Source organism: Epinephelus moara, chromosome 11 (genome assembly GCF_006386435.1).
Source record: "Epinephelus moara isolate mb chromosome 11, YSFRI_EMoa_1.0, whole genome shotgun sequence".
In the NCBI taxonomy this organism is placed as follows: Eukaryota; Metazoa; Chordata; class Actinopteri; order Perciformes; family Serranidae; genus Epinephelus; species Epinephelus moara.
The window spans coordinates 23,363,165-23,386,404 of record NC_065516.1 but is presented as its reverse complement, the minus strand read 5'-3'; the positions used below and the strand labels follow the sequence as shown (position 1 = coordinate 23,386,404).

Below are 23,240 nucleotides of genomic sequence, written 5' to 3'. Positions count from 1 at the left end.
TTGTCATAATCAAGACAACCCAAACAATGTCAACTTGTCATTACAAAAACCGAATGACACTTAATGACAGCAGTCATAAACGTTTATGACATGTACATAATGTTTATGACAAGTTCATGACAGTGTCATGTTAATAATTTAAATAATAAAAACAAGTTCAAATCAATGGGGTATTAAACGACTTTGTCAAACAATAAAAACTAAGATTAACCATATACACAGTGGTTTAAGACTGTAGCCCCGTGGCATCTTCCACGCTCCACACTCACTTCAGCACACCTGCCTTTAATTAAAGTTTCCCAAGATGCCAGGTCAGGTGGCGCATTGGAGTGACTCAAAAAATAACAGGAAACTAGGACTTAAAGGACTTAAAGCAAACAATACAGTTGTAAAAATAAGTTTTAAACTTTAACTTTTTTTTATCAATGATGTTTTTTTGCTAACACCTGATTTTAGGAGGTGCTGCAGCCCCCTACATCCTGCTACCATGCCATGTGGATAAAATATTATAATAAAAATAAAAATACATATGTTTATAACAATGCCTGCGTTTTTTCCACTACTATATTCCTTTAAAAGCTAATGAAAAAGACCCCTGTTTCTACCAGACATGGCCCCACAGCTAATGTTCTCATTCCACAGGAAACACTGAAACCCCCTTAATTACCGAATGCTAAAATAAACACAATGGCTCTTTTATTAAATGCAAAAAGATGATCAACCATCTCAAAGGCATCTGACACAAGCTGGGGCTCCCCCCCCCCCATAACAAGTGATAGGTTCAGAAAAAAGATGCGAAAACAGAGACTCATTTGAGCCCTGCTGCTGCTGCTGCTTACCAAGGGAGACAATGTGGAAATTTTAGAAGAGTGAGTGGACTGCACAAAAGGAACACACACACACTTGCAGGGCCTAATGTGTGTATCAAAGAGGCATGGAGAATAGGTTTGAGGCTGAATTACTGCCTGATGCTAAGAGAAGCTCTGTTCTTCTTATGAAAGAAGAGGATTACGGAAAAGAGAGACAAAGGGCGAGAGTTTGACTGAGAAAGACGGACACAGAAAGACGAACAGGAAGAGTGAGACAAAGAGAACTGCAGTTAAAATGTTGTGCATAAATTAAAAGTGGACTACGCCAGTTTTCCTAGTTGTTTTTCTCAGACACGAAGCAGACTGCTGACTGGGGTTGTAGATACTCACAGGGTGAAGCAACAACAACCAAAGGACAGGAAACCAACTAGCACAGTATATATGCTGCAAAACATTGGATCCAAGCACACCCCCTTATTGGAATGGCACCACCCAATGGCAGCGGCCCCCCAGCAGGACAATGTCAAAACTACTCAGGAATGACCTAATGAACATGACAAAGAGCTCAAGGTGTCAACCTGGCCTCCATATTTCTCCAGATCCCAATCTGATTGAGCATCTCAGGGACATGTCCATTCCTTGAAATCCAACTCTGATCAACGGTGAGGCCTTCTTAAATCAGACTAAGCTCTGACCTGTCGAGCCATGGACACAGCACCTCTTGGGGTGCCCTGTGGCGTCTGGCACCAGGGCATTGGCAGCATATCCTTTGTGTCCTGTGGGTTGCGAGGTGGGATATCGGCACGTTCTACGAATGCCTGATGGGGCTGGGATCTGGGGAACTGGGTGGGTGGCATACACATGAATGCCAGGACCCAGTGTTTCCCAGCAAAACACTGCATCGTAACAAGATGATCAATGTTCACTTCACTTGTCAGTGGTTTTAACGTTGTGGATGATTAGTGTACAACATAACCTGGTTACTGTGTGAGTGCCTAGATTTCAGTAATGGTTTCGCTGAAGCAGTAGCATGGTTCACAGTAAGCCAGGGAGCAGCTCGTTAAAGCATAAATGAAATACGATTAAATAGAAAACAAGATTACAGATTAAATTGCTTTTTTATAGGAGTTTTCCACAATATTTTTATTTTGTTACTATGCATGTGAGTGTATTTGGAGAAACTCACGCAAACAGCAGTATGGGGTAATAAGGTAGCTTTTACTTGGAAGTCTGTAAAAGGTATGAAACAACTAGGTAGATCTTAAGGCTGACGAAGAGGAATGAGCCAACGCCAAATTTTAACCACAATTTACTAATTGACAGGAGTTCATAGCCTGCAGACACAGCTGCCAGTAATAATGTGGCTTTTTTATATATGTCCTCAAAATGTTCTCTGAATAAGGTAACAGTGGCATCTGATGAGATTTAGTCTCCAAGTAGAGTCCCTGCTCTATGTACTGGATTACTGGTAACAGCAAATCATCCATAACTTAGTTAAGGGTTATTAGACCGTGACATTTCCTTCAGTTAATGAATACTGGCTCCTAGCTACACAGACCACATTCCGCTATCTTCCTGTGGTACAGAAAACTATCTGTGAGCTTTCTTTAGCAACAACAGCTTGAAATTTCACTTTAATGGTATAAAACAGTTGGCTGCTCCTCCGAGGAAAACAAGGCTGTAAAGATGGATGTTCAAGATTCTGAGTTTTATACGCATGCTGTAAAAATAATGAATTTTAAACAGAACTTTTCATGTGGGAACAGGGAGGATAAGAGACAGAGAGGGCGAGAGGAGGAAGTAGAGACAGAGGAAATACAGGGAGGTCCAGGATTCTAGCAGTGTGCAGAAGATAGTCTCCAATTAAATTATAAATTATCTACTCCATGCAAAATTGTACCTGAAGGGGATGCCATGGTAAGGAAATTTTCTCACTCTCACTCTAATAAAAAACACACCGCACAGGTGTTACCCATTACATTTAAAGAAAGATATTTGCCAGAGATGTTCAATATCTGTAGAGCGCTGTATTAAGTTATTGCTAATGCAAACCGAACATTTCCTACTGTTGCAGACTCACATTAAAGATATTTAACTGGTGAAACACAAGTTGACTTCAATCATGAAGTCACAGGAAATGCAGTGTTTGTCAGTGAGATATAGGGCTGCCCTTTGAAAGTCGGAGATTCGAATCATCAATTGGTGACCAATCAGTTGACTGGGATTGCTTCAAGGCAAGCAGTCGTCGCCCCAGATTTTGCTGTGGAGTGGCCACTCTTAACTTTCACACTACTCTTTGGTACAGGCAGGTGCTGACGTGATGCAGCGGCACAGAGAAGGAGAAACTTTCTACCCTAAGACTCCAAGATATCATTATCCCCTCTCTTCTGTTTGGAGGTGGTGAATTTACAGCTCACATATTCTTACTATGACAAAATCTTTGGCTTCTGTTTGATATCTAGCGCACATTTCCGATCCGTCGTTAGCGCCATTAGCTTGTTTACTGTATTACATGAATATCGCTTTCACACTGAAAGCTGGAGTGTGAGTGTCTTGATGGGATATTTAAAAATAGTGGGTTTGTGCGTTTAGTCCTTTTCAGGCAAGCTCAGGGGTTTAGTGTTGCTGGAGCCCAAAGAAACAATGTAATGATTGAAGATCCACTCATTAGTAAAAATCTCAGTCATCCAAGAGAGAGAATAAAAATTAAAGTAATGATCCAAGTTGTCACATTGAAATTTAAGGCGTGTTGATGGATTCATGTTGTCATTTCATGCATTGAGTAACATTACAAGTAAATGTTACGGCTTAAAAGTTGCCAGCAGTCGGCCCAGTGAATAAGGTTATTTTTTTCTCAGACTCCAGCTGCTGCAAGAGGCAGCAAAACATCCTTTATTTTATAGTTACAGTCTACTAATAAAACTCTCAGACATGAGCCTCAAAACCAGCCACAACTCAGCCCTGATTAGAGTGACCGTCCTCTATTGATCAATCAATAGACTGCAGTGTTCACAGCTCCACCTTTTAGTACCAGATCTGTGTGCTAGGTACCCCAACAGAGGGGGGACCAAACATGGGGACGGTACAGAACGGTTCCATTGGTACCATCCACAACTTTGTACCGTACACGCCCAGATCACTTTAAGGGAAAACTGGTGACATAATCTACCTTTACTTGTGACCCTATTCTCTTTTGAAACAACAGGTGTAGAGGTCACCAATTGGCTTGTACACTGTTTCCTCCTCTGTGCGCCATCTTGATTATCATCAAATTGAACATACATTGTTTTAGGAAAAGTATCACTCGCTGAAATAACATATATATATATGTATATATGTCACTGTGCCACAATTAATAAGTCCATCGATCACGTCCAAATTCAGTCAACATTACACATGCTTTTACCCAGAACTTGCTTTTCAGCTAAACATACATTATACACTTCAGTATGATGTCCATGCATCAACTCAAGTTTCCCTGTTTTCTTATTAGTTCCAAAATCCTGAGCATCTATTTCCACATTTCCTGGACATATTTTCAATAATTGCTCCACCTTCTGGCTCCTACCTTGAGCATTTTGGGGGAAAAAGTACAAAGATGAAATGTCTTCACCAGTGGTTTCACACCTCTTAAACAAATCTAGGTCACTTGCTTACAATGGTGTTCCTTTTGAATATGTCCTCAATATATTTAATAACTCTGCAAACACAGAATTTTTCTGCCTAACAATAGTCTTTCACTCAGCAACTTTAAACACGTTACACCCCAGGTTAACACCTACAAAGTCAACATACAATGGCTTCCCTTATACTGAAGGCAACTGGAAAAAATCTCCAACAGCAATCACACTTGAATTACCAAATGTGGAAAAAAAAATCACCACTTTGTTTGATTTGCCATCAGTTTATGATCAGCTATTAAAATTAAAACAGATTACTGTGTCTGGCATGCAAACTATTGATCTTTTCCCCACCCAAAGGTTCACTATTTCTTATCCGTGACCACTTATCCTGTTAAAGGTCCTGGGGCACTGGAGCCTATGCCAGCTGACATTAGGCGAGAGGTGGGTACACCCTGGACAGATACACAAACAGGGACAGACAACACATTCACACTCACATTCACACCTACGGCCACATAAGAGCCACCACTTAACCTAGCCTGCGTGTCTTTGGACTGTAGGAAGAAGCTGGAGAACACGGAGAAAACCCACACTGACACGGGGAGAACATGCAAATGCTACACAGAATGCAAGTTAATTTCACGTCCGTGCCAAATGTATTATAAACAGCTGAACGGTATGTAAATTGTGTGCAGCAATGCCAGTCAGAGCATTAAAATAAACAAATGTCCTCAGGGCGACGACACAGTGTCAATAGTGACCTTGTTGTCTCGTTCTGTTGCACTCTAATTAAATGTTTCCTTCCAGTCCCTGCACCACCTGCTAAAAAAACATGAAACTGATCCAGACTGATCTTCACCACAGATCTTATCTAAGCACCACTGTCTTAATGGATTTTACCAATCTCTGTCAATCTCAGAAGCATCACCAAATGAATAAGCATCCCCATATTAGTTGGAACTCCCTAGTGTAGTGGTTAGAGCACTTGTCTTCCATGCATAAGGTCCAGGGTTGCTGCTCGGGTTGACATCATCAAAGGCATGCGTTCGCAAGTGGTTCCCATCACCGAATCACACGGGACCAGATTGATCTGAGCCAAGTCCTCAACGAGGGCACGTCTCAAGCCTGTCGTAGAAGGGAGATTCCAGACATAATAGCGGATTCATTCATTCTGCAAATTAGTTGGAAATGTCACTTTAATTGTTTTACCACACTATTTGGTTCCAAATTAAATACATTTGAAAACTGAGCTCAGTTCAGAACCAAAGATTCAGGACAAGACGAGTTGAAACAGGCAACTACTTGCAATGCACCGTTCTGCAACGTTCTAAAAACCTACTGGTTCACAGCAATGCAACTAGATGAGACGGTGTATCATCTCAATGCAACAACTCCCTGTACTTACAATACAATACTCTATATTTCCAGCTTTTCAGGCTCATTTTGTGGCTGAATATAATTTGTAGCTTCTTAAAATATGAATGCGGATATTGATAGTGAGATACTGGCTACAGCTGCATTTGTAGTAGTGATGAAATGGCGAAGAACATAAAAGAAGCATCAGATGGACTGTATTCACAATAAATAAACCACAATAATATAAATATCAGTAATCAGTCAATGAGAATGTGTGTTTGTGTGTGTGTGTGGGGGGGGGGGGCATACGCACATACAGCGAGCAGCAGCAGGGACCCAACGTCAGACATGGGATGGAAACAGAGGGCTCAGTGGGGATGGAGCACCTACTACAGCCAGCGAACATGCCGTCCACAGCCATTTTGACTTGACCAGCAGACTTCACTACAAGCGGATAGGCTGTAGAAACAGGTGACGTGCTTTATGTTCTAAAACCAGCCGCTGGAGTTGCAGGTGACACCATCAGCCGGCTTGAGTTGAGCTCAGGCGGCCAGCTCACACCGCTGCAACCTTTCTCTACAACACTCTAAAATGGTTTTGTCTCGTTGCGAAACTTTGGTCTGAACTGGGCTATGGACCTGGTGGATTGGCGGCCATCTTGGATTTGAACTCTGAGAGATCAGATTGGACTTTCCCCCACATCTGTAAATAAACATTATGGTGTGCACTAATTATGTTGGAAATGTCATGCTTTTCTCATAAATAGCACAATAGTCGTGGTACTCCACTACACTATTACTCTCATCACAATTTACGTGAAATTTGACTCGTGCTACTCTTTGCTGTACAGAGCAGACATATTCAGTGGCAACAATTTATCCTAACATTTGTGTGACCTGAACACTAAACACTATTATTACACTCCACCTTTACAATTCTTTTCATCCTATAATAGAATTAATTATCAGTGACACTGAGCCCTCCGTGGCTGCTGATGACGGTTGTTACATTTGTATGCTGAAAACAATTACCTCATTGTCCACTGTACAGCTGATAATAGAGGGGAAATTACACAACAAAATGGCTACAAAAACAGCTGACATGCGTACATAGGAAAAAGAACAAACTCTGTTCAGAAATGAAATTGTGTTTCTCGGAACATCAGAAATAGAAGCAGGGTGAGGGGCCGACGCATAAAGGTGTTCTGTGTGTTAAAGCCTAAACTGCCTCCGGCCTTGTTCTACAACATGTGTGTTGGTTGTATGCAGCTGGGACGACATCCATACAGAAATAGGAAACCAGATCAAAGTCCCGTGAGAAAACCATGAAACTTGTGTTCTAGTGTAAAGATGTTATATAATGCTGCTGCTGGCTTCCTTTAATCAGGCAGAGAGGGTTTAGTCTTGTTCTGTTGCTGCCTTGTGTTCCCCCTCTTGATAAATACAGTCAGTGTACCTGCTCTTAGCTTCAGGACCATCTCACCTCTCAAGCTTTTTCCTCATCAACCAGCTCATGAACCCACTTTTTTGATTTATCCATGACGATGTATCTACGCAGGAGGTGTTTCAGTAGACTCAGGGTTTGAGTTGGAATCAGCAGGTGAAAGTTAAGCTCCTTTTCATCCTGTGAATGGAAATTGGTTGCAGTATCTGACTCACACTTGGCAGGTGTAATATTGGAAACCCAGGGACAATGAGCATTGTTGAATTTGGTGTGATTTGGACACGCAACACGTTCGTTATTATCAAGCTCTGAATAAATACTCAAGCAATGCTCTGTGCAGCAGCGGAGTCGGGGCTTCAGGGTGTATTTCACTGGTGTTTCTGACTAGCAGTGACTTGGGTGAGTTATTCTTTGCTGCACTAAGTTAGAACACTAATTACATTACCACCAACCAAATACCTCCGCTAATTAAATCCATGCTCGACTTTATAAGCACGGTCATGTTGTCAAAGCAAGTGACTGATGCACCTATTTGGAGATCTTTGAATCCTCTGAACTAAACGTACACAGTAAGTAAGTAGTAAATCGTTGAGTTGCAATTTTGAAGTGCTTTGGAGACCTTTTGTTCATAATTTTAGGGTACACCGAGTTAGGAAAGCAATGTAATTCAGTATTTTTCACCCATTTTGCACCCAGGTTGATCAGGAGACAAGAAGTGTGAAGTTGTTTGTATGAGCGGTTCTCAAAAAGCAGCTACACCACAGGCCAAACTACTGGTCCCCCAAGTTGGTACAACTCAACTTCTCGGAGTTGTACCCACATGGTTGAATGCACTTATTGTACGTCCCTTTGGATAGAAGCGTGTGAAGTAATGTAATGCAATATCAAACAAAACCGCTGTTTACCTGCATGATGAACTCCCGGCGTCGGGGCATCCCCCTTTCAGAGAGCAGCAGGTACTCCGGCTCCTTCTCCTTCTTGGCCTGCTGGATCTGGGCCAGACGGCTGATGGGGTTCATGCCCTGGCCATAGTCTGGTCCCGTCTAGGGGGGAAGAGGAGACACAGGGCGATCAGTGCCAATTGTTAACTTTATTTATTGTATTATCAAAATCATCTGCAGTCTACAGAGCTTAACAGATAGTTCAGTGGGTGTATGTGTATTCTGACAGTGCTCTTTATGAGTGGACAGAAATGAGATCACACTCATCTGTAATGGATAGATGCAAAAGATACAAAGACAGGTAGATCAGCACAGGAAATGAGCAAGAAAAATGATCAGATTATATTTCACACATCTTTTAAATATAAGATTCTCATGCCAACTTTTACAGTCAAGTAACTGAAATAGTGACAATGAATATTCTGCCACGCTTAAGTGTTTCATGACTGACCAGGAGCGACACTTTCAAGTTGACTGTACCCTGACAAAAACGGCCCTAGATGCCTTTAGCGCATCAAAACCTGTTTTGTTTGCATGCATAACAAGACAATCTCATATCACAGGGTGACATCATAGCGTGTCTGTCTGTACACCAGGGCCCCAGCTTCCCCCGGCCCAGCTGCGGTACCTTGAGGATGGTCTTGGTACGTTTCTTGTAGTGCGTCTTGGGTTTCTCCACAACGGGGATGAAGGGCAGCTTCTTCAGGTCCTGCAGGATGGACAGAGCAGCACGCTTCTTGGATAGCTTCTTGCTGTTGCCCTCGCCCTCGGCGGAGAACTCCCCCACGCTGACACGGGTCAGGAAGCTTTTCATGTGCGGGGGGCCGCTCTCCTTCAACACCTGGGGGGGGGGGGGGGAGACATAGAGGGAAATGAGTATGTAAATGAAACTTCCAATTAGGTTTAATGCCAGCTTTGTCGCAAGATGTTTCATGACAAACAGATTTAGGAAAAAAAACAACAGGCAGAAAAAACTGAATGAATCTGAGTGTTTTTGTCGTACATGATATGTGTGAGGGAGTGTGTGCGGCGCACTCAGCAAGCAGCTACACCAGGTGGTCCAAAACATCTGTTCTCGATGGTCACAGTGCTACCCACCCATATGCGCGTGTTATTCATATACACAACACACACACACACACACACACACACACACACACAGACGTACAAACACACATACAAGGAACATGTTCCTAGATGACAGTCTCTGGTGATGAGGGCTCAGTTTCCTTCCTCTAGCCTCTGGTCACCTGGGAGACCTAAAACAAACACCGGCTGGCGTTAGGTCATGCTTCTGCAATCACATCTACTTCCTGTGAAGTCCGAGAACAGTGTGAGAGTGTGTATATGTGTGTGTGTGTGTGTGTAGCAGGTGGGGTTCTCCCCAACCTTGTAGAGGAAAACACACTGGAGGAAGAATTAGGTTTCACACACTTACCGAGTCCAACAGTACATATTTCGCTAATGTGGACGCCTTTTCGATTCATAGCTCACCGACTTTCTCCCTCGCTCTCCCTCTAGCTGTAGCTGCTGTGTGTAAATGTGTCTTTAGACTTTCTCAGCCCCCCCTCCCTCCTGTTCTCCTTTATTTGAGCTCAATTTGTGGTGCAGACAGCACAAATTGTAGCAATCAGATGCAATCTAGAAACAGTTAATTTGAACCCAGTGACCGATAAAGCAGATTAAACTGATAAGCGGAACCTTGAGCATTCCTCAAATGCTCCATACATCAACACAGACTAATACCAGACCTTGAGGGGAACAAAGGATAATGTGTGCATACCTCTCCTTCCATTCTACACAACTGTACGTACAGAAACTTGAGTTTTGCTTCAATTACACTAAAATGGCATTGCCTGACAAAAGTGGGGCATTAAAACCAAACAAAGAAAGGTAACACCTAACTAAATCTTGAGAAATAAATACAACAGACTAAAAAAATCTATCACAGTATATCCATAACTCATCCTAACCACTCCTCAAGTAACTGCAGGACATTCATGCTAACAGGGCTGACACCGGCCCCGTGTTTGCTGTCAGTGTACCTGTTAGCGTGTCAGCATTCCTGCACAATGACTTTAACTACACAGTGACGATGTTTGTTGCAGGGCAGCCTTGGAGCGCTAGCTGTCCAAGCTAACAGCCAAACTCACTCCCACCCAGGGGATCTACTCTGGTCTTGCTCATCATAGGAAAAAGGAAATGTAACATGGCAGCTTCTTGTACGTTACAACATTCAACTGGACGGGATGCATCCAGTTTCTGAACTTTTTTTTTTTGACTCAGTTGATGGTGTTGATGATGACACACTGCACATCGCTGGCCCTGGTCAGCTGAGATCATGTCACGTAGGGAAAATAAAATTGAGCTATTAACAGCATGTAGATGTAACTGGCGTTTGGTTATGGACCAGCAGGTGGAGGGCTCTGATGCTGATGTGTTGAATGATGAGATGTGCGGGACAGGGAGCCTCTTCAGCTGTCCTCAATTCTGTAGCTGCACTCAATCACTTGTTACTTACTCCATCTCCCTGTCAATCACAGGCTCTTCTAAACATGTGTATCTGTTCAGTTTATGTGGTTGAGCGAGATGGTAAGCAGACCAAGAAATAAACACATTCGCGTCCTCGTGGGTGAGCGGCTGAGATGATGTGAAGGCAACATTCCTGGTCTGATTCCAGCTGGGAACCTCTGTTACATGTCAGCGATTGTTTGTTGGGTAATCAGGGGATTATCTACAAAGTTAATGGTCCCTGCCGATAAAAGTCCAGCACATAACCCCTGTAAAACGGCATATTGTCTTCTTTACACTTTGGTTTTTGTACAGATTTAACGAACAAGATTAGAGCTGCAATGATTAGTCAATTATCAATCAACAGAAAATTAACTGGCTGATAGATAGGATGATAGAAAGGCAACAGAAACTAAAAAAAAACAAAAAAACACTCGTTACAACCAAGGCACCATAGAAGATTGGAAAACGTTGCCTGGTCTGATGAGTCTCGATTTCTGCAGAATTTGGTGTAAACAACATGAAAGCATGGATCCATCCTGCCTTGTATCAACGGTTCAGGCTGCTGGTGGTGGTGTAATGGTGTGGGGGATATTTTCTTGGCACACTTTGGGCCCCTTAGTACCAACTGAGCATGGTTTAAACACCACAGCCTACCTGAGTATTGTTGCTGACCGTGTCCATCCCTTTATGACCACAGTGTACCCATCTTCTGATGGCTACTTCCAGCAGGATAACGCACCATGTCACAAAGCTCAAATCATCTCAAACTGGTTTCTTGAACATGACAATGAGTTCACTGTACTCCAATGGCCTCCACAGTCACCAGATCTCAATCCAATAGAGCACCTTTGGGATGTGGTGGAACGGGAGATTCACATCATGGATGTGCAGCCGACAAATCTGCAGCAACTGTGTGATGCTATCATGTCAATATGGACCAAAATCTCTGAGGAATGTTTCCAGCACCTTGTTGAATCTATGACACCAAGAATTAAGGCAGCTCTGAAGGCAAAAGGAGGTCCAACCTGGTAGTAGCAAGGTGTACCTAATAAATTGGTGAGTGTATTTATCACACAAATGTGAGTGTTACATCGACGTTCTCCTCTAACTGTCTGCTAGAAAGCGAATAAACAGCTTAGTCCTGTATTTTTAAATTGGCACTGGGATGATTTTGTTTTTAACTAATGAACCCAATGACACCATCCCATTTAGTGATTTATTGTAACATAACATTCAGATTACTTTTTAATTAAGAATTAATGGTAATTTGTTTTACAGAGACAAAAGGTCAAGCGGGTGTGTTACTAACTCACTGCTCTTTGGTTTAAGGTCTTTTGTTGTCTACTTATCCAAACTAAAATCCACAAACTTGCAAGAATACTGCAAAAAAGTGATGGACAAGTGTTTCACTGTTAAGACTCATTTGTGCTGTTCAAAGTGGAAACATGCAGTTACTAACAGAAAGCAAAAACATCAGATGTGTCCTGTATATGTATATGGTACAGTCAACAAAAGAGCATGAGACAAAGTGTGTATCTGTGCGCACATGTCACACACTCTTGGCCCGGGATGGCGGCAGACGAGCTGCAGTCAGTCTCCTGGCAGACGACACGGGATCTGCGCCACACCGATGGGATTTCAGCACTTCCATTCATTTACACGCACACCCACACACACATACATGCAAACAAACACACAAACACACCCGTCTAGCACCTAATCACAAGGATCAGGTTGTACACAGGAAACACTTGGTAATTCAATGTTGATTTTTTTTCTCTCTCCTCAATCCCCTTCTCTTCTTGTCGCTTCATCTCTTCTTTTCTCTAACATGGGAGGCCTTCTCATAGAGACATTAATACCCTGAGCAGTCTGAGGATCCGTGCATGCGAGACCTCAGGTACTCTGGAAGAGGAGGCTATGGGAGCAGGGTAGGACAATAGTGGGGACTGGTAGAGGGAAGAAAGGCTCTTTTGTGACGAGCGGTGGATGGACAAGCCCTGAGGGAAGCTGCTTCTTGTAAGATGGGTGGTTCTTGGCCCGGACCCTCTTCTCTTGTGTCCTCCTTGGAAAGGGAGCCTCCGATCCAACACACAAGCTGTGATTTATAGATTGGTTCCTCTTTGATGCTGACATCTGTTTGATATTGCCTGACGGGGGGATTAAATGAGCCAACTGGCTCTCAGGGTGGCGGCGACCCTCATCGTTGCAGAGGGGTGGGAAAGCAGACACTCGCTAGCGGTGACTCACGGGTAATTTCATGCCCCAGTAAGGACAGGGATGAGATGATGTGAAAACATGGCTGCTGTGAACGCCTTTCACAGGAGAGATGACCGTTTCGGTTTTGTGTAGGATGCGTGAATGTTTAACTGTGTGTGTATGTGTATGTGTGTGTGAGTTTGACTGGAGGTGTGGGAGTGTACCATTTCTTCTCAGTGCATCAAAGAGGACACGGTAAAGAAGATGTGACACAACAGTGTAGGAGATGAGGCCAGACTTTGTCTAATGAGTTATAATGTAATGGACCCAATGGGTGAAAAAAAAGACCCACAGAGACGTGTAATTCACACTTGGTCTCCAGCCACAGCGTACGCATGCAACACACTGATTGAGGATGAAAGTGAGACTGCTGGAGAGCCATCAGGGGTATGAAGGGAAGAGAGAGGTATGTAATGCCAGCAGAGGGAGGGGATAATTGGCTGGATGCAGCTTGGCCTTCAGACAGTTTAGTTTGACATGGCACAGAAAAACAAATGTGGCGTGACTGATGTGCAGAGATGGAGAACAAAACTAATCAACTAACAGTTTTGGAGTGCAAAGAAAATGAAAAGACGGCACTTGGGAGACAAAACTGTTTGCTTGACGTGTTTCCAGCCTCTCTCCACTTTAAATCATGCATTTACAGCACGGGGAAAAGGCTGAACGCTGTCGTCGCTGCAGGCACACAAATCACCACTTGTGAAACAGGCAAAGAATAGCTGTTGACGGAGATATGGATGGATGGTTGAAACGAAGACAAAGTGGAGAGAAGTTACTGATTTACTGCCCATCAGACGGCAGTAGTGAACAGTCTCCAGACTGACAGTGAACAGAGCAGACTGTTTGGAGAAGTGTGGCTGTGGTCTGCTTTTAAAAAAACCACCACTGTCAGCTTCCAATTTGGAGGGTCTGAAAATGAAAGCGGCGTAATTGCTGACAGTGACAAAGACATGACAGATAATGAATCACATCAATCCAGATTTAGCTGGCTGAAATTATTAATAGCAGTTCCAGGAAGGATAGCCATGTCATGCTCTGATGAGCAAATGCGTTTTCTGACAAAGATGAGAAAGGGAAGAGAGGGGGGTGAAAGGGAGGATTGGACAGCTTTCCAGATAATTTCTGCAATGTTGTGTAAACTCTTATTAGCAAGCAACGTCAACAGTGTGAGAAGAGTCTCCCTTCCTTCCATCCCTGTCTGAGCGTTTCCTCTCACCCCCATCCGCCTATCCCTCTAGCCTCAACAGGCAGCCACCCCTCTGTGTGATTTTTGGGAGTGATGGTAGGAGAGGTGGAAGGCAGGGATTCTGTGGAGGAAGGGAGGGGGCACGCAGAGTAAACTGAGCCTCCCTTGTTTTTGGCACCTTGCAGAGTGCAGTAGAAGAAGAGGGCCCGATTGGGGAGGGAATACTGGATGTGTCAGCTGAGATACGGTGAACGCCAAGGAGAACAGACCCTGCAGGTCATATGAGGACACACTCAACTTTTTTATGGTTGTGGAAAAGTTGGGGACAGTGGCTCTGGTGGTTAGAAAAGCAGTGGTAGGGCTACCTGTGATTCCCAGATCAAAACTGCCAGGCATAACTAAAACACTGAGCAAAGCTGTTAAGGCCTCGTCTTATCCAGTGGTACGTGCCAGTAGGAGATTGTGGCAGCACTGGGCATCCCCCAGCTGAATTTCTAAAGGTCACCAACCCTCCTGTTTCTCAGAAGCAGCTGTGAATAAGAATATGTTCTGGCTGAACAAACAAGCCAATGCAGAGGTGGCTTAAGATTCATTTCCTCTAATGGTCACTTCATGCTGGGTGTTAAACTGACTCAGAATGTACTGATGTGAGAAGGAAAATCCCAAAGATGTTTTTCTACAAAGTATCACACACATTTTTAAATAACCTGCAGCTGTTCACCTCCTCTGAATTAATCACTGCCTTTGTTCAAGTTTTAAGACATCTTATACACTTGAAATAAAATGAAACAGGAGCGCTCTGTCACACTGCAAAGGTCTTTTTGATCGCAACAGATGAGACGCTGTGAAGATCTGGCTCAGCAGATGACAGTGATGGAATGATTAGGCTCACTGTTCCAGTACAGAAATGACAAAGAAACACAGCTCAGTCACAAATAGCTCAGAGTACAAGCAGCACTGCTGGTCAAGTGCTGAATTTCACTTCATTAAGTCTGAAAATCTCCAGCTGGAAACACTTTTTATTTAATGCACTGAAATTGAGATAATTTGATGCTTGATACTGAGCAGCTGGACTTGTATTTTAATGGCAATAGCTCTGTATTGATTGCCCCAATGATTCCCATCATAAGTTATTTAAGTGATGAGCACGGGGCAACAGTTCTGCCTCTGTGTCTGCCTCTTAGCAACATCCTGCGGCTGGAAACCACAACAGATCACACAGCTAGAACCTACTGAATGAAATTTTTATTTTTGACTTTTAACTAATTTGATTCAATCATGCTGTAAACTGTGCAGGACCCAACATAGACAGTAAACAGAGCAATGTAATGTAATGTAACAGAATAAAGGCATTTGGCTGATTTGAGGAGGTGTCAGAAAGCAAAGGGTATTGTAACAGATATTTAATAACCGCAGGGTTCACACTCAACTTCTTTAATTTCCGGAGACTTCTGCACCTTTACTAGATTCATCATTATAAGTTTTTATTGGTTATGATGTGGAGGCAGGCACTTTTCAAGCCCACAAAATTTAATTTCGTATTCCAGTTTAGATGCCAAGTTTCATATGTCAAGTTGAATTACAGTGAAAATTGCGCAAAATAATGCAAGAATTTCAATTTTGTTTTTATTATGTAGCACTGAAGCCAAACACAACAACGTCTTAGGTGTGATTAAACTTTTGGTAACCTTATAAAAGTCTGATTTTGTTTAAATTTTCTTCACAAAGAAAGATGTACAGGGATGTCTAATAATCTAGTAAGTCATATTTAATGTTTCCAGAAAGTGTAGGAATAAATGTTTCATTCAAACACTGCAGCTAAAAAATAAGATTTAAAGAAGAATATTGGATGTTAAAAACAGGTTTACAAAAAAATATAAGTGACAAATATAAGCCCATCTAATTTTGTGCACAAGGCTGACTAAGGAATCAGTTCCACAGTACTGAACTATCGTCAATGATCGTCACTTTATCAGCTGAGTCACCGCCAAAAGCAATGAGACAACGTCACTAAGACACATGCCAATGTTCTTCATCATTTCAGAAACACATGGAACTTCACACCATGAGAGTTTCCACAAGCCTTAAAAAGGCAGTGATCCATGTTAAACTTCCTGTGCACATCTTTTTTTTTTTTTTTAACTCTCTTTAAGATAAACGACCTCACTATCGGGAAATTAAGAAAAAACGGGTAAACACGCACATCCTTGTTCCGATCTTTTTTCCTCATCAGTAGGAGATTGAGCGTTATCAGTGTGACTCCTTCAATGAGTTGTTTAGTTTTGTAATACATCGTGACAACACATTTCCTATCTGCGTGGCCTATTCTCATAATTGTTGTCTTTTTCTCACCTCGAAGTTGACAGATAAGTTCCTCTTCAGGGCAATTTCATAGACCAGGCTGATCTCCGATTTGCTGGCATCAGTGCCTTCCTCAGTCTCGCTTTTTTCCTCTGGGCTCTGGAAAAGAAGGGGGAAAAAAATCAGAGTTTGTAAGTTTCCAAATGGTCTATTGTTCTGTAATACTAGTTTAAGTAATGCATTAAATATTATTCATGAACTGTTCAATATGTCCAGAACTATGTTATGTTAGATAAACTACTGTTTTCAGGTTTGCCTGGCTCATATAACTGGCATCACTGATATGGTGAACACAAAAGAGAAGCCAAAGCTGGAAGAGCCTCTGACATCTGTATCTCTTTGATTAGACCACAGAGAAATGTGGACACGGTTCAACTAACTAAATGCCAAGTCACATTATGTCTGTGGAAATAGCTATAATTAAAGAGGCTAATTCATTTGAAATGGCATCACCAAGGTGTCTCTTCACAGCGAGGTGTTTTCCCAATGGCAACAATAAATGCTATAAAGAATGCTACATGTATGAAACCATATTCAGCTGTAGAGAACACAAAGTGCTTGACGCTTGCTATCTTCATGTGCAGGTATTTTTATTTAAGTTGGGTCAATACTGAGAGACTGTCTTTTATTTTCTTTTGGATGACTGATCGGTAAAAATGCCTGAGTTCTTCAACATTTGACGCAAGTATTGTGGTTAATGTCGAGGTTTTTCTTAATAAATGGAAAGACTAGAATTACTGCCTTGCAGTTAAATGCCTCCACCAGTCATGTTGCAGTTTATGCCCATATCTGTCCAGACTCATAATGTATGTAGTGAAGACTTTGAAGAAATCAAATAAAAGGTGTTAAGTGTATTATTTATGGAAATATATGATTCCAGTGAATAATTTCCAGTGAGAAACACTTTGGGTATGGTACCTTTGGAACCAAAAGTAACCCTTCAGACATGGTACCTAGACCCTAGGTCCATTTAGTGTTTCCACTGCAAACAGTACCCTTAATTGTGGGCAGGGTTGTTGTCACTCACTGCTCCGTCCAGCACTCACTGTATTTCCTCATTACTGGTGACACACGTGGAAATCTGCACCTGGTTTATTGTCCACAGATTGAGGCTGCATGCTGACAAAATAAAACAGGCTGCAGTGAGAGTCTCTCTCCATGGGATATTTGAAAATAGTGAGTTTGTGCATTAGTCCTTCTCAGGCAAGCTCAGGGGTTTAATGTTGCTGTAGACCAACATTTTGCGACCCTTTTTTCCCCCTCCGAGTGAGGATTAGAATATATGCAGTTCACATAACCCGGTCAAAATAAATATATATAAACGCTTGAAGATCCACTCATTACTGAAAGTGTATGCCATATAAACACGAAAGTAATGGTCAAAGTCGTCACAGTGAAATTTAAGGTGTGTTGATTGATTCACGCCGTCACCTCATACATTGAGTAACATTACAAGTTAATGTTCCACCTTAAAAGTTGCCGGCTGTCACCCCAGTGAATGAAATTATTTTCTCAAACTCCAGCTGCAGCAAGAGGCAGCAAAACATCCTTTCATTTTATAGTTACAGTTTACTAATAAAACTCTCCACAGTATGAACAGTGATTACATGAGCCTCAAAACCAGCCACAACTCAGCCCTGAGCAGAGTGACCGTCCTCTACTGACCAATCAGACTGCAGTGTTCACAGCTCCACCTTTTAGTACCAGATCTGTGTGCTAGGTACCCCAACAGAGGGGGGGACCAAAAATGGGGACGTATGGAACGGATCATTTGGTACCATCCACAACTTTTCGCTGAACCATACCATACTGCTCGGTGGAAACAGAGCTTTTGTTTAAAGAGACTGATAAACATGGTGTAGCAACAATCAGCTGAACCTCAATATCAGAAAAAACGAGCTTGTGGTGGACGACCAGGGGGAAAAGATAGAGCACAAAGTTGTAGCCATGACAGTGGACAATGTTTCAAATATGGATGTTGCTGCAAAGAAGCGACAAATTCTAAAACGTGGATACTTCACACACATCTTTAACCCTGCAGCACAGAACTATCAACATAGTTTCAAAGTGGAAACCTAAGGTCAGTGTCACCAATTCAGTATCTGACTAAATGTCTCCAGTTCTACTTTAGCAGTTCAGTGTTGAATAATGGCCAAAAAGGTGTTTTTGCACAACATTATGATGTCATAGTGAAGTTGACCTTTGGCCTATTGAAAATAAAATGTAATCACTTCTACATTTTATCCTAGTAGACATATGTGTGAAATTTTGTCATTATTAGGGTGTGAATTCTTGAGTTATGGCCAAAAACGTCTTTTGTGAGGTAACTGTGACCACCCAGATCTCATCAGTTCATCCTTGATACCAAGTGGCCGTTTGTGCCAAATTCGAAGAAATTCCCTCCAAGCGTCACTGAGATATCATGTTAACGAGAATGGGACTGACAAGACAGGCAACCCAAAAACATAATGCCTCCTTCCACAGCTGTTGCCAGTGCGGGGGCTTAAAAATGCACTTTTTGTTTTCCCTGCTTTTATGTATCATAGAATACCAAACTATGACCCTAAAACTATGGCAAATATCAAACCAAGAATTACACACCTACAGGGTGGATGTCGGCCAAGCTGCTGCAACAAGAAGCCTGCCTGTTTTCTGGCTACGATCTTTATCTGATACAGGATTGAGAACTCAGTATTCCAGGACATGACTGGTGGTCCTCTGTCTGTACAGGAAGGTCTCTTAAAGGGGTGGTCCGGTGAATAGGAGAATCTTTGTACATATTAACGCTAATGTAGATTGTCAAATTGTTATTTGTGAACATTAAGAGCTGTCTCTCCCTGTAAGAAAAATAGAAGAAGGGCTCAAATTTGGAAAAGAAAAGACAGTTAAGGTCATTGGGAAAGCACCAGCAGGTTTCAGTGGGATAACCACAGATTATTATTTCATTCACAGACCTAACAGCATCGCTATGTTAAAAATTTGAATATCCTTTTCTCAATCCACAAAATTTGCCGCCCATGAAACTATGAAGTAATTCTGGACTTAATATCAGATGACTCAGGTTTAAGCCTTCAGTCTGCAGCCCTCTGTAAGAATGATGGTTTGATTCACCTCTGAATAGGACTCTTGGTATTGGTCCCTCTTACTAATAAAGAAACCTAGTTCACGCTATAGAGATCATATCATCAGCTATACAACAAGGGGCTTTCGGTGCCAATTGTCTATGGGAATGCAGAGCGCTGTCTCGATCTTTATCTTCTCATGTCCAGCTCTTTGTCTGATTATGTCTGAATGGCTGCGGTCTTTCCCTTTGGGCTTCTTCCCTTCTCCTGCCTCATTGTGTGACCTGATACGATGCATGATTCATACTGCGAGTTCTCTTGGATTTCACAGGAAACGGTCACGTGGTGCGATGCACCTACCGCACCGAGCGAAAGACCTCACATTGGCAAGAGGTGCGTTTATGTGTGTGCGGTGCTTTGTTTTGTGTTTGCTTATACGTACATTTCCTGTGTTGTATTGTACGAGGACATGAGAGAAATCTGAGAATCCAAAGGGCGTCATCCATTCTCCCTCCTTGAACTGTTTATTATAATTCTAATATCCATTCATGGTTTCACGGTTACGTATCCCTGCATCCCTGTTTCAAGCATTCTTAACGTGTCTGATTAATGGTGTGAATCCTCTCTCAAGGCTGCATTTAAAAGGCAGCCGGGTGTAGATGTCCGCATCTGTCTGTGGGTGTGTATTAGTGTGCAGACCGGAATGACCAAGTAGACTGGAGACCTTCCTGTGACAAAGACAAATAGAGGGCTAAATATGACTTTGGTGCTGCTTCTACTTATGAATCTATTGGACGGAGAGTCCTGGGAAAAGTATAAACAAGTGATGATATATGGGTTCTTCACTTGCTTTGAGACATGAACTCTCACGCCGAAGGAGTCTGAATGAACAGTGACTGTGGGCGAACAGAATGCTTCATATTCACATCAATACTCCTGAGCAATCGATTTCGTAATGGGGCAAAAGGTTTCTAGATCAAACGATGGGAAGAAGAGGCTCCCAATGGACCGAACGACCTAGTTCTTGGAAAAGTAACTGTTTGTAAAAGGTAACAATTTCACAGATCTAAACACATCCTCGTTCACACAATCCATGCCATGACCTTGCAACCTTTTCCCTAGAAAGTAATGATAGCCAGTCGAACCGCTGACTGTGAGGTAATCAACATGCTTCTTTTCAAGACAACAAGAGCACTTGTTAAACAGCAGACATCACAATTTTAATATCATCTAAACCAACTGGCAGGGATTTACAACTCCAGTCAGCAGTTTCATTATATAATCTTTATTGCCTGAAGCCCTGTTAAGTTGGAGGAGCTCTTTTGTGTTTCCTAGGGTTACATATTGTTGCTCTACCTGTGTATAAACACAACGCAGTTAGGGCGTCACTGATATATACCTGTGGTCTTCCTCAAAATACTGATTTGACAGCCTATGGTTAAAAAGAACACTTTTAGCCCGAGGGTGTCCACACATCTACACATGTAAGAGCACGCGCACACACACACACACACACATACTCACGTGGAGACAGGATGACAGACATGTACTGTAGACACAATGTGCCTCAATTTGTAAAGCAAGACTCAGAAGCAGCAGCAAACAAAGAGCACATTTATGGAGGCCGACGCCACAAGACAGCGAGTCAGGCAAGTGAGAGGAGCCAAAGCGTTTTGAATAACCATCGGCGATGCCAGGCGGTGAGGATATGGGGTAATTTGATTTCCGGTGGGAGATGATAACAACAGTTAACAGCTATGCCTAAGGGGAAACTCTGGAAAGGTACAGTGACATTGGGAGCAGGCTGACTGAAAAAGGACAAATTGAAAAACAGAGAAAATACACTCCTGCCAGGCACAAACAAAAACTGTCGAGACCGCAAGGCTTAAATTATACATCAGAGTAATTAGAGCTGAGGCGGATTTTGACTCAATCTGATGAAAGGTGGTTATGCATTCATCTTAGTATCCACAAAAAACACTGCGTAACACTCTCAGTAGAGCCTCTGTGGGGAGAGCACGTACAGATCAGCAGCGCAAATCCTTTGACTTTTCATTAAGGCAAGAGTTTTAAAGCGGGAGGGGGGGTCGAGCAGAGAGACAGTCATGTGAGGTGAAAGCAGTTACAAGGTGACGAATGTGCTGCAGGGATGAGGTTGGAATGACTGGAGGACATTTTAAGTGGAGAGTGGTTTGACCTCTTGAGAGCCGGAAGAAAAAGGTTATAAAATTTTGATTTTACAGAAGTATTTCACTGCTGGAAAGATGGTCTTTTAATAAAAAGCATTGTTGTCAATGCAGAAGACGGACAGTAATACTTTTGAAATTGGTTCAAAATGACCACAGAAAACAGAGGAAAAAGGCTGAGGCATTTGCTTTTACTCAACAGGTTGAAAATCTGTTACTACAAGAATGCACTGCAATGGACCAATAAATGCTCATGCTGGTGTATGACGTAACGCGAACTTGTCCGATTTGACACAGGAAACAATATGGCAGCCAGCTGGTAACAAACAATCTTGAATAACAGCTAAACAGTTAGTAAAATATGTTTCTAAAAACAACTGAGGTGAGAAATGGGCAACAGAATATGGGGTCATTATTGATCAGCGCTGCTTAGTTTTACCGTCTGATCTTGAATTTTTTTCAACCTCCGTTTTTTACAATACAGGAAACAGAATGAAGTCCACTTCCTGTTTACAAATTCTCAAATTACAACTAAACAGTGCACTAAAATATGTTTCTGATAACATTTTAGGTAAGAAATAAAGAACACAGTAACAGAATTTTGGTTTATATTTGATCAGCACTGCCTAGTTTTACAGTGCCAGGTATTAAAAATTAGGAAATACAATCTGTACTTTGAGCAACAGCCTAAGAGCTGAAGAAATGTAAGAAACATATCACAAAGGTTTTTTTAAGTGGACATCAGGTCAATCTTCTTCAACATTACAGTATATTCACATTATGTAATTACATTAACTTTTAAGAAATGTAATATTAACGGTATTGTGCATGCTTTACACTGATTATACAAAGTGTGTGTGCATGTGTGTGTACAAGACAAACAACCTCTGTTTACTGTCCCTTGAATCTGTATTAACAAACTAAAACTTCAGAACCCTGCTTTGCAGCTTATATCAGAAGTCCATTTAAGCTTTTATGGCAATAAAAATGTACTGAAGATGGTGACAAGGATTCTCAGAGTGGAAGTCAACAAGCGCTTGTTAGACAACCTCTGGTGCGCACTGCTGTCATAAATCTTCTTGTTTCTAAGCGCTTCTGTGTGTGTGTTTACCTGTGGTGGCCGTTCGGGGATGGGTTCATTGCGCAGGGCTTGCAGGGCCTTCATGGCAGCGTTGTGTCTGGCTGCTTGGCGGGTGCGTCCCTCGCCAATAAACTCATGGCTCCCCACAGACAGCTGCACATAGAAGATCTTAGGAACGGGATAATGGTACCTGGAATGATCAAAACAACAGAAACGAGAAAGGAATATTCATTATAAGCCTCCTAAGTTGGTTTATTAAAAAGCATACATATATCTATAAATACAAGAAAAACAAGGGAAGGAGAAGGCTCGGACATTATGAGCCAAGTTATCAATTCACACCGTTTACACTGTTCCCAAATTAAAGGCCCACCACTTCATCAGGGTCAATTACTACACAATAGCCTGTTGGCCAACCA

At 42.3% G+C, this 23,240-nt stretch overlaps 1 protein-coding gene across 1 annotated transcript in view; it reads right to left on the bottom strand.

Moving 5' to 3' along the window:
- Positions 1 to 23,240, bottom strand: part of stau2 (staufen double-stranded RNA binding protein 2) — a 127,556-nt gene that overhangs the window by 76,003 nt on the left and 28,313 nt on the right. Inside the window, exons 7-10 of the mRNA XM_050057025.1 lie at positions 22,852 to 23,011; positions 16,484 to 16,591; positions 8,801 to 9,013; positions 8,137 to 8,274 (exon numbers count right to left, since the gene is read on the bottom strand). Coding sequence (XP_049912982.1) covers positions 8,137 to 8,274; positions 8,801 to 9,013; positions 16,484 to 16,591; positions 22,852 to 23,011 — 619 coding nt within the window. The remainder of the gene's footprint in view (positions 1 to 8,136; positions 8,275 to 8,800; positions 9,014 to 16,483; positions 16,592 to 22,851; positions 23,012 to 23,240) is intronic.